The 12,343-nt window shown below is 45.7% G+C and overlaps 1 protein-coding gene across 1 annotated transcript in view; it reads right to left on the bottom strand.

Moving 5' to 3' along the window:
* The window catches only part of OPHN1 (oligophrenin 1), a gene marked incomplete at its 5' end in the record, with an annotated part of 37,494 nt that overhangs the window by 7,153 nt on the left and 17,998 nt on the right, over positions 1-12,343 (bottom strand). Inside the window, 9 exons of the mRNA XM_010185454.1 lie at positions 1,848-2,007; positions 3,761-3,866; positions 5,385-5,443; positions 5,785-5,869; positions 7,580-7,654; positions 7,756-7,818; positions 9,577-9,610; positions 10,309-10,387; positions 10,512-10,603. Of these exons, the coding sequence (XP_010183756.1) occupies positions 1,848-2,007; positions 3,761-3,866; positions 5,385-5,443; positions 5,785-5,869; positions 7,580-7,654; positions 7,756-7,818; positions 9,577-9,610; positions 10,309-10,387; positions 10,512-10,603 (753 nt within the window). The remainder of the gene's footprint in view (positions 1-1,847; positions 2,008-3,760; positions 3,867-5,384; positions 5,444-5,784; positions 5,870-7,579; positions 7,655-7,755; positions 7,819-9,576; positions 9,611-10,308; positions 10,388-10,511; positions 10,604-12,343) is intronic.

Raw genomic sequence — 12,343 nt, forward strand, 5'->3', positions numbered from 1 at the left:
GAACCCTGTGTTCCCCCTGCCTGGATTCAGAGGAATTTGCTGTGACATTGACAGCCCATGATTTAAAAACAGCAGGTCAAGTATTAGTAAAATCACAAAGGATTACCTGCAGCAGGGCAACCTTTTTGAAATATCAACCTCATTGCTATGTATTGACAAGTGCCCAATACCATTCTTTAAAGAAAAATGTGTAAAGTTCCTCATGCATGCTTATACAGATAGCACAGAACGCTGCCTTTATGAGATGCTTTTCAACATCTGCAATCCACTGCAAAGTACTCTTGTTAAGATGTGGGTGCAGCCTCTGCTTTGCTTCTGCCTTCTAAATGAAAATCCAAGTTAAACAACTTGAAAGTACAAAGATATTGACAGACCCTCATATTTAGAAGGTTTGTACAGTGAAGAAGGTGTTATCAGAGCAATCAACGGATTTAATTTAACCGTAGCACTGAAGTATAAGCTGTGGAAACAGTAATTATCCACAAAGACTTCATGAACAGTTACTTTGTCCTTAATCCATATTGCATCACATAAACCATATCCCACTCTTCCTCCAGATTCATTTAGAGTATTTGCTCATGTGTGAGCTGAAGACACTTTCAACTCTGCCGCTGAACTTACAAGCTCAATCTAATAAATGTTACTGACTTAACCTTATCACTGAAGAAATTAAAAGCAAGCAAAGAGACGTCCAGCTTAATTAAAGACTGAATTCCAGCTCTTAGAGGTGGCAGTGTGTTGACTCAGCCTGCACTGCTGGCTGTGTAGAGGGGAGGATGGAGGCTCAGTTCTGGAGCAAGAAGTGTGGGGATCACAACACACAAATGATTCACTGTTTTGTTGCAGGAAACTTATTAAAAGTGTTCAGAGACCTACAAAGAAGCTAGCTTGTGTTTTCAGGAGCTTCTTGTGTGGATACTGAAAAGTCTCTCTGAGCTCTCTCATCCTGTTTCTCTGGTTTCAATCCTTGGTACCACAACCAACTCCAACACCACCCATCCGATCCCTGTTTGGTTGCTCCGACTCCACATCCGCTTTTGCAAGAACCTTGCTCTTTCAGTTTCAACCTCCCCTTCCTTTCCTGAAAAGGGAGATCCAGTTCTGCACGTGTGCTGTGCTGACTGCTGAGAGTGCTACCTCAATCTCCTCAGAGCAAATAACATCCCTTAGAGGATGGCTTCAAACCTTCCCCTCCTTTAGGGCATAACAGATTGTTTGGACATTGTAATGTAAAGTATGATGAAAAGCTGAAGGACCAAACTCACTCCTTTGAACCTAGTGCTGTTATCAGGAAAGCAATCTAGTCCCTGATGCATTGCTTTCAATGTAAACACCGCTCAAGTTTGCAAATATTAACATTCAGCTCTGTTATTCTCCAGCCACTGAGAAGACCCTAAGGCTTTTTATGAGACACCATGAGGAGAAAGCACTAACACAGGAGACAGTGGAATATTCTGCTTTCCATCAGGAGACAAAAAGCAGCTCTGGCCTAGCTCCTGCCTTCAACAAAGGAAAATGTAAAGTCCTTTAATGTCCAGGCATAGAACAGATTAGGTTTTTTTCAATAAAGATTCCTCTTATTTAAAAAGAAAAGCAAAAATCTGTAGACCCAGAGTTTTCTTTGGAACTAGCTAAAGGCAAGAGTGAGGAACCTATCCGCTACACTTTTTGTTTCCTTCTGAAGCAATTCAGAACAGTATATTATAAAAAATTCCAAACCCCAGCCCCTAAGGAAACCCCAGAAAAAGGAGCCAGAGCTCCACATCGTTGCCACAGCAACAGCTTGCAGGATCGTGATGGAGCAGTCAGGAGCTGCATGGAGGTGCTCCCAGGGCTGTCGTCCATACCTTCCCAAAGTGCTCGATGAGGATCTCAACCACGATGTTCTGGAACTTGATGTTCATCATTGCTGCCACGGTGTCCTCCTGTGCTCGCATTAGGGTAGGTCCAAATATCACCCCCATGTTGGACGGTGACATCAGATTCTCTCGGCTGTGTTCACATACGCTGCGGAGAGGAGGGAAAGAAGGAATAGGGTTTGTTTTGGTTTGGTTTTTTTTCCCAAGCAGATCTTATTCCGAACAATAAAAAAGAACACAGTAAAAATCAGTCATTCCTTTTTCTTCATTTTGTTTCAGCAGAATTTGTTTCCCAGACCTACCAGAGATAAAACACGTTTCTAGCTGCGACATGCACGTTTGGCTAGAACAACTGTTTTGGAGAGCAACATGCTCATAGCTTTTTCATTTGATCCCTTCCCACTCTTAGCTCCTCTTTTAACTCTGCAAAATTCATCTGTGCAACACACACTCAAAAGGAATCATTTGAATTGGAATATCCTATTCATCCAGAACTGACTTTTGGCTTTAATTTTTCCTCTCCCTGAAGGAGGAGGACTGAATGTAGCGAGCACACTTTGAAGGTTTTCAGTAAATCTCTACACAGCATCTTCTTTCTGCAAGAACCACTGTTTTCACAGAATAGAGCTCTGTCCAGCCTTCACACTTCAGAGGAATGTACAAGCCTGTGGAGCAGCCCCAGTTGCTGACTGAGGCACTCACCACCTAGATCTGCTTCCAGAATAGGACCAGAGGAGAGAGACTCTGATGCTGACACATAACAAATTCTGGGTTTGCCCCATAGCTCTGGTGTTAAAGAGGTTTCTGTCAGCACGAGGGGGAAATGGAACAGAATTTAAGTGTAGACATATTAAGGAATAAACACAATGAGCACAAGTAAAGCGGTAACTTCACTGGACTCCATGCCAGACACTCTCAGCTCTGCCACTTATGTAGAAAGGTTTCTGAAAACCACACAAACACAGGCATGAAAGGCTGAAAGCGGATGGCAGACAGGATCCTCCTTGCCTCAAAGAGAGTGCATGGCACCGAGGGCCAAGCACTCACGTTCGAGTGTCCGAGTGTGACAATCCCAGAGCAGCCCTGCTTAATTCTGAAACAGCCCAATTTTGAAAATGATTTTTCCAAAAGCCCAAAGCAAGCCCTGTCATACAAAAGCCATTACTTCTGCAAGCCCTGGTCCTTTCTGACCCACACACTGATTGCTCCCTTGCTTTTGAGCTTCACCACGGCTCATCACAAGCTTTTCCCCTGCTGCATTCCTATAGAGAGGGTAGAGCTTCCACACTGAGCCTCCGCACTCAGTGTGACAAGAAGGCAGAAAAATCCCCGTTTCCCAGTGCAGTGCTGGTGCCATCATCATCAAGTAACAGACTTTTCCAGTGCCTCACTGGTGGAAGCACGTGGAAGCAGTGGTGCATAGAGCCACCAAGCATCCAGCACGCCTGTATGAGAGCAGAGACTGACATGCTCAAGCCTTCATGCTGCTTTACGGGCTTAGGACATTTGACTCGATGGAGCTGGAGATAAAACCAAAGCATACTTCAAGTTCAGCCCATGAGCACAGGTCCTACAGCCGTTCACAAACCCCAGACCTAAACTTTGTGTTAACTGGAGTGAGAAGTGACAATTTACAGCTCTGCTGTCAGACAGTGTTTTAATTTAAAAATTATTTTTTGCTTGGTGCTTGTCAGAAAGGGGATTAAAGTGGCAAGTAGAAAGAGAAGCACCACTTAATGCAGCGGCTAGCTAGGATAATCATACCATTTGCGCAGTCCAAGCACAAATTCCTAGAGGGACTGTGGTGGATACAATTTAGCAAACCTGCTACAAAAAAGAGGCTTGTTCTGCTGATTACATTATTCCCTTGGTTTTGGCTTTAGAGAAAAATGTCTGCTTACTTGACGAGGTGTTGTATGAGGAGCTCTAACATCTCTCTGTTCTTGTCAGGTAGCTTATAGACCAGTGCATGAATGGCTCCCAACCTGTAATCCAGGTTCTCAGATTCTGGAAAGAAGTAACACAAAGAGAAGTTTGTGCCCACCAGTTGCAAAGTAAATACGTAAGAAAAAAGATAAGCCAAAGAAAATCTGTGGGAGCTGTTCCTTCTGCAACGCAGAGCTGGCTGGCCAAACCCAGCGATGGGAAGCAGAAGGAAAATCAGATTACATAGCAACAAGGTAATCATTGTGAGAAACAAAATGAAGTGGAAAGGGAGAGAAATGAAGCTTGAAAGGGAGCTCAGGGCAGGACTCTGCCTCTGAGCACGGCTGGAGGAACAGGCTGGGCACAGCCGGGTACTCCCCTTCAAACCCTCGTCCCACACACCCGGGGAACACACGGCCTCTCTGCTGGGTATCTTAACAGCTCAGATAGCTGTAACATTGAACAACGCAGTAAAATGTCCTGCAGGGAAAAAAAGGAGTCCCTGACCCAAAGAGGTGACCCTCAGAAGCACAAATAACCAAAAAACCAATAAAATACTTGGTATAAAAAGAATACTGTGGGATCTTGGTAGCTGGGAAGCTTAATGAAGCAAGTTTCTGAGGGAGCATAGGGAAGGGATTATGGTTTTGCACATACCCAGCCAGCCTTGGTTTTACCTGTTCAGAAACTAATAAATCTTGGGCTTGAGCACAATCAGTAGGTGGTGGAAAATTTTCCTTTCCAAGAAAGAACAAGCGTCACTGCTTCTCCAGAGGTTCAAACTGAGGAGAGGTGGGTGCCCTCCTACCCTCCCATTGGCTTTCAGGAGGTACGGGGGTGTGACGGATGCTTTCATCCAAAATGCGTCCAAGTGTGCCATAAATTTCCAAATGCCAGTACTCTCATGCTGAGGGAGATGACCAACTCCCTGGTACCCTTCTAGTCTCCATCTCAGCATGCCGGCTCACAATTTGCTCTGAGGATTCAGTTCAGAATTATTATGGCTTATTTGAAATGGCCACAACAGCAGGACAGCTGAGTACTGGCCAGTTTAGCACAGGCAATGCCCTGCAAGTACAGTCATGTTACTTAGCTAATCTGCATTAATACTGACTGTGGCTCAGTCTCAAGAGTTGCAGCAGAAAAATGTCTTTCATGTATGGGTAGACACTTCGGATTCAACATCCCAGAACAAATTTCACCACCTAACGGGAGCACCTATCTATATGCATGGCAACAGCGCATCCCATTCCCTCACAGGTTTTAAAATAAATATATTAATACTATTGAGAAACAATTCTTCTGGACACTTGTGCTTATTTCATGTTAGTTGATACACCCTGGCTCTCCAGACCCTCCGAGATCATGAAACCCTGTTAGAGGGAAGAGCACTGCAACAGCAAAGGAAGGAAGGGAAGAAATACCACCACCTCCCTTGCAAAATTCAACACCCAGAAGAGAGGGTCACTCCTCTTTCTATGGGGGCAAGCGGCCAGACACCCCAGTGTCAGGCTGGCAGAGCTCTGCCAAGTGATGTGATGTGCAGCGGTTGGGGAGGGCAGGGCTAGGGACCATCGGCAGGGCAGTCGTGGGACTTACTGGCAGCCAGGACCAGCTCTTTGTGGAGCTTGTACGTCATGACGGGCTCAGACAGGTTCCTGCAATAACCAGAAAGAAAACTGAGCAGGGGCAGGGCAGCACAACCCACTCACAACTGATCCTGAAGGACATGCTGGCCCTTCAGCACCATCAGTTCCCAGCAGCATCTCCCCTTAGTGCTATTTAAACTTGCCCCATACGACGTGGCATTTCTACTAAAGGCATATTTCTCAAAAGATAATAAAATATTAAAACACCCATTCCTCTTCCCAAAGCCTTTGTTACTTCTTTGCCCTTTCCAACAGGCAGATGTGAACATCTGGCAGTTCACTCTGCTTTTTGCCCGAATCAGCCTCAAGCTCCTTTGCCCACCCAGGGCAGGCAGGACCTGCAGTGCTACCTGAGATAAAACTTCAGTGAGCTGGTAATCGTCTTGATGTCCCAGTCGCCGCTCTGGAGATCCACGTCCCCTGGACATTTTTGATCTGGAAGAACAAACTGGCTTTAAAATAGGGTCTGTTTTGAGGTTGTTAATAAACTGCACGCTCTGAGGGAGGGTACCCTCTTGAGACAAACAAAGCTACAGCAGCACATGAAGAAAGCTGCTGATTCTCCCAGGTGGGAAAAGCCAAACAGCATATTTTGGAAAGGCTGAGGCGCAGTGCTAACTAGGAAGGAAGAATACAAAGGAAGAAGCAGAAGATAACATTTAAGCAGTGGTGAAAAGCTAGCGAGGGCATATTCTCTACTGTTTGTTTTTTTCCCAGCACAGCCAAAACTGGCAGAAACAACACATTTCTACAGGTCCAATACAAGCTTTCCAATATCCAAAGTAATCTAAGTGTCCAGCTCCAAGCCCTCCTTCACAGCTACTCCCCTGAAGGCTGTTCTGGAAACATTCACTCTCAGGGCATGGAGAGGAGGGAGCTCAGAGGAGAGGCACAGCAGCGTGGAAGTACACTTTGCTCCTGTCTACCCTCATCAAACAACCACATCATGTCTGTGGTACGATGAAGTAAAGGACACAGTTGGAGTATGGGGGGCAGCTGGATTAGATAAATAAACTGCATTATTTATTTAAAAACACTAAACAGGACTAAAGTCAGAAACCCCCCACAACTATCAATCTCTTTATTGAAGCTGAGGATGAAATCCTTCTGCAGTTATTTCTGTGTTGCTGGACTTCTCATCCTGAGTTTGTACACAGCGGGGTGGCAAGTGGTCAACCAGACCAATGCCTATAACAAATTCAATAACAATAAATAATTCAGTAACAAAAAGCCACTCACTGGTAGTGCTCAGATGCAAAACCCACAGACCTACTCACAGGGAGGGTGAGAATCAAGAAGCCATAAAAAATTAGGCTTAGGAATGAGTCACCAGGCAAGTGTAACTGCAGAAGTCATGGCTCCATGGGAATTGGGTACAGTTGTATGTCAGTACAAACTAGCCGTTTTAATAAACACTAGTAAAGGCCTTTGAATACTGCATCAATATCAGATGTCTGTGCAGGGAGCTGGTGTGAGCCCAAGGCAAGCAGGTATCATTGCAAGCGTATTTTCTGCCCTGTGCTCCAGCCCCTTGGGGCTCACTTAAGGGGCGCGCAGCCTGCCCTGGCCCCCGTGTATCAGGGAGTAGACACGATGGCCTCAGGCAGGTCCCAGCCTGGGAACATCTGTCCCAGCACAGAGCAATGCTGTTGAGCTCCATAACCTGCTGCAGGGAGTCTAAAGACTACCCACCACTACTCACTGATCTATGGGTTTGTATGAAATACACAGAAAGGTTTACAGCAGAAATGAGGGGCTGCAAGCAGCAGAGGAGAGGGCGAGGGCTCATCTCTCCTTGGCAGGAATGTGTCCGCAGCACGTGGCTCCAAAATGCCTGAATATTTTTAGCACAGGATGGGGGAAGGCTTGTCCCCACTGCTCCAGGGTCACTGCCCTGCTTTATCTTGCGGCTGCTCACTTTATTTAAAATGCAAGTTGCACCACCAACAAATAAATCAAGTTTAAAGGAAGAAGCACTAGAGTGGGTTACAGAAAAAAGCCCAGAAAAGAAGGGGAAGATGTGCCTCACAGAGGCTTCAGGGACCAAAACCCATGCTGGACATTTCTCACTGTGAAACCCTCTGTGTCCCTCTTAAACAATACAAAACCAGGACAATTCAGTTGCATGGAATAATTAATTCTTACCAAAAAAGGCATTCAGCAACTTCTGCACCTGAATATTGCTGCCAACAGTCCGGTAGACGCCCTCCGTAGTAATCCCTAAGCAGGAGAAAGCCAGACAGCATTAGCCAAGGGTCCTCTCCAGCTGGTGAGAAGTCCAAAGGCCCCATCTAGTGGAACATCTCTCCTGGAGCACTCACCTTTCGTTTCCACTGCGTTGATGCACTTCCGTACGAACTTGAAGCCAACTTCGTTCAGCTCCACTGTTTGAAGGAAGGGAAGCAGTGTTACAGCTGCCCAAGCTCTGCCCCATGGCTCCCCATGGAAAACCACAGGGAAGGCTCCAGACCCAACTCGGCACACAAAGCTGCAGTGCCCCGGCACCAGTCACTTTCACACATGCATCTGCATCGTGCGCATCACTCCATGAAAACACAGGAATTCTTTAAATCCTGACAAGGATTTATTAGTTCCATATGTTCTCCATTTTTCCTTGAGTCTATTTTGAGTTGCAGCACTGCTCCCTACCCCCCTTCTGTCTTCAAGAATAAAAGCGTAAATCAGAGTCCCGCCACATGAGAACTTGTGTTTGATAAAGGAGTTGATTAATCATTTCCAGAGCGCTGCAAAATCTGCAGTTAGAGCTCTTCCACACCATAGGATCATGTAATTTCTGCTTATCTGCTTGACTAGATTAAAAAGCAAAAACAATACAGCTTGATGTGCTGAGTAAAGCAGAACACAGGTTTTTGTTCCAGCCAATTAACCTCAGCCTGTCTCTGTGCCTGTTCGCAGGCACCGTGAAGCAGGCAGAAAGTCAGGAATTTTTTCTACACGCATATTTCAACTGCTGTAATTGCACTACTACTACTACTGCTATTTTTCTGGGATATATGGAAGAATTGTCAAAGTTATAAAGCAAAATATCTTTCTGTTCAGTGCAAACATTTATATTGAATTTCTCCCAAATGACCATAATGTTGTTGTTTGGTTTTGGTTTTGGGTTGATTTGGGGTTTTTTTTGGAGGGGGGGGAGAAGTGCATGGTTGGTTGATTATTTTTTTTAACATAAATTAACATTTTACTTGAAAAAACAGCCACAAGACACATCTGGACCAACTCCAGTCACAGCACAGGCCGTGTTGGTGACTCCTATGAAATCGCTGTATTTTCAGCAAGTTGTTTGTAACAATTCTCTCCTCTCTGAGCAACGGTGATGAAAAGCTCAGATGTATCATAGCTCTAACACAGGAACAAGTAAAGACACCGTTAAGCACAGATTCACTTGGTACTGTGTGGTATAACAAGACTTGAAGGCTTTCCAGCTGTAATCTGTTAAAAAATAGATTGTATTTACTTGTGTGAAAAGCTGAGTCGAAAACTCTTTCCAGGCGTGTAATGCAAACAGTCAAACAAAAGGTTTCATGCTTATGCCTCTGCTACCTCTATGTTCATTAAAGTCAGCTAATTAAAGTGCTGATAAAAGGAAGCTCTAAGATACAGAATGCAAGTTTTCATGCAGTTAGGGAAGGCCCAGAATTTTCCAAGGCCACTGCAGTGACAGCTGTCAAAGGGGGAAGGAAAAGGAGAAGCAGGGAGGTGGGCAAGGCACACCCTGTGTGTGACAGCACAAGGTGGTGGGATGGGGGCTCCAGGGAACTCAATAACACCTCCATTTTCCCATTACAGTCTTTTCTAAGAGAAATGTCCTCAAAATCTCTCACTGATCTTTTTTCCCCTCTGTTGTTTTAGGGTTTAAAGGTGCAAAATGAACTCCACATCTCGCTAGTTCTTGCTAAATAACAACTGCACGTTCCAATTGATAACCTCTACAGTTTGCAATTCGTTCTGGTCTCAGTACCAGACACTGTGATGAAAAGGAAAGAAGTTACATTGCTGCCATGGAGGGAGAACAGAGTCTATTTGGCAGAAATCGAGGCTGTGTGTATCTGCAAGGAAACACACTGCCCGACCTCCAGAAAGCTTTGACAGCTCAGAGAACAGCAATAGAAATGACTCACTTTCTTCCTGTTTGGTGATGGGACTGTGATAGATCTGAAAAAAAGGAGGGCATGGAGGAGGAATAAGCAAAAATATAATGCAACATGGTTGAATATTTATTTTGAAAAAGAAAATGCAGCATCCCATAAATCACCCAAAGCCAATCACAGACATTACGGCAATATCCCAAGGAAATGTCATTTTATGATTAAGCAAGATACCATTATCTACACAATAAAAGAGGTGTTGCTGACTTCCTACATTTCACTGGAGCACCTATTTCTAGGAAAGAAGTCTCCCAAAACCTGAACAGAAAACTTTGTCCTTTAGGTGCCCCGTAAAAATGGCAGCTGGACAGTCTGGCACACAGGGGTTGTGAGATTTTGTTTGTTTGCTTGCTTTTAAAAATTCAAGTGTCAAGACATTTATTCATCCCATGCGAAAACAAATTTTGTATTTTTCATTAATAATAAACAGCATGTGCTTGGGAATGCACCAGAGCTTTAAAGGGGGAACACCAAAATCCCCATTCCAAGCTGTACTGCGCAGAGCAGCACGAAACCCCACTTCAGACGGGCTGTGGCTGAACCTCTGCCTGAATTGTAATTGCTCTGCAAGCAAGAGCAGTGAGATGAGAGCAGCACAAAGGAGCTCGCCAGCGGCTGTGGCACTGCTCTTCCCTGGGACCCGCCGGCAGAGGACACTGCTCGGCAGCACATTTAGGGCTGGGCAGCAGCTCCCTGAATGCTTACCGGCTCCTTCCCGTCCATGGCTTCCATCCACAGCCTGCGATTTGCTTCCGAGAGCGCTTGCAGCGTGATGGTCCCAGACCTGCGCAGAGTTCACCCAAGGAAAGGCAGGAAAACGAAGCAAAAGTTGTTTTTAATAAACAGCAGAGATCAATTTCATCCAGGTTTACAGGGTTTGGAGGCCATTTGCACACTAAGCATCTTACCTTTCATTAGTTTCAATGTCAAAGCAAAACCTTTTGTCTATAGAGTCAGTCTTCCTCCTTACGCAGGATTTCAGTGTCAGGTCCAAGGTGCCCTAGGAGAGAAAATGAAAGCCAAGATTAGATGAAAGAAACACAGAAGATTTTGGGTTCCTCAGCACCCTTAGGCTGCAGTCCAGCATGGCACTGTCCACAAAGCACCAGGCTCCTGGCATGTGCCCTGCCAATGCGATGGCATTGAATCACAGAATCACAGAATCGCTCGGTTGGAAAAGCCCTCTGAGATCATCACGTCCAACCGTTCCTGTCTACCCCCTAAACCATATCCTTAAGTACCTCATCTACCCGCTCTTTAAATACATCCAGGGATGGTGACTCCACCACCTCCCTGGGCAGCTCCTGAGTACCAGGAACACAGACAGTCCCTTGCCACCATCAACACAGAGAGAGATCAAAGGTTTTGTGAATCAGGCTTCCTCTCCTCAGCCACAAAATGTTCTGGACTTCATGGCACTACTCCGTAAACAAGTGTTATGCACCTTGGCAATAAGCAATGTGCCTCCACAGAGCAAGAACGTGGCTATAAACTAACCTCACCAGGCAGTCGCTTGGTTTTTGAGGCCAGGACCATGCATGTCTGTTATCTGACACAGTTGGGTCCTAATTTTTATCAGAGTTAATCACTGCTACCAATTATCCCTAGCATTCACAGTCCAATCAGCTTTACACAAAAGACCTGGTTCAAAAAAGAAAGTTAATAGAGTAAATGCACCCTGAACAGAGGCTGGCACTGCAAGGCTCAGCCCTGGCCCCCTGTGTTCGTGCCCCTTAATAAAGGGGCATTAACTGACCCTACGGCAAAGTGAATTTGTAACATGACTGTGAGATCACCACACCTTTGCAGGAACTCTGAAGGCACCCAGGTGACCTTACAACCAATCAGACCCTAGCACTGAGACCACAAACCTGGACCACATTCATCACCCTGACCGCCAGCACCGCTGTGTCTGCAAGAGCTCTGACAGCAGCGGATCAAGCAGAGCCAGGACAGCCTGGTGGCAAGGACAGCCTCCTCTGAGATCACATCTGCCTTACATGCTGTGATGGTAACCTCCTGGCTGTGTTTTGTGTGTGTGCTGGTTGTTTTGGGGCTTTTAAGAGCACTGCTTGTAATTATGGCATTTGAAGCTGTGTGGCCAGCTGTGACCTGATGGTGCAATTACCAGACTGCAAGAGTTTGGGAAAGGGATTAATTTACATTTTTACAAGCCCCTACCTGCATTAATTACTCTTACTAGACATGTTTATGGCAGAGATAACTATAGATCTCTCCAGTCAATGGTTTAGACATCTCTTTGCCAATGTCTCTGCCAAGGGCTTCCAAAAAATACATTTTGTTTTATTGCTGCAGCATGCAGAGGGCTGCCAAAGAACAGACCATGAGATCACGAACTGGAGAACAGCACGCCTGACTGGGAAGGCCCTGGGGGATGTCACTCCATGGCAGAGGAGGGCGGGTGGACTCAGCTGGACGCACTTTCTGTACTCTGAGCTATCGTCCGTGTCATCCACGCCTGCATCCTACCCCTCTGTCACGCTGAGGAACTGCAGGGAATTCTCAGACACTGCTAAAAACCAAAGCATTTTGTGAAATGGAGCATCTCCCTTATGAGGAGCGGCTGAAGGAGCTGGGTCTCGTTAGCTTGGAGAAGAGGAGACTGAGGGGAGACCTCATTCATGTTTATAAAATTGCAAAGGGCGAGTGTCAGGAGGAAGGAGCCAGGCTCTTCTCAGTGACAGCCAATGACAGGACAAGGGGCAATGGGAGCAAGCTG

This window comes from Mesitornis unicolor, unplaced genomic scaffold (assembly GCF_000695765.1).
Source record: "Mesitornis unicolor isolate BGI_N332 unplaced genomic scaffold, ASM69576v1 scaffold7065, whole genome shotgun sequence".
Taxonomy (NCBI): Eukaryota; Metazoa; Chordata; class Aves; order Mesitornithiformes; family Mesitornithidae; genus Mesitornis; species Mesitornis unicolor.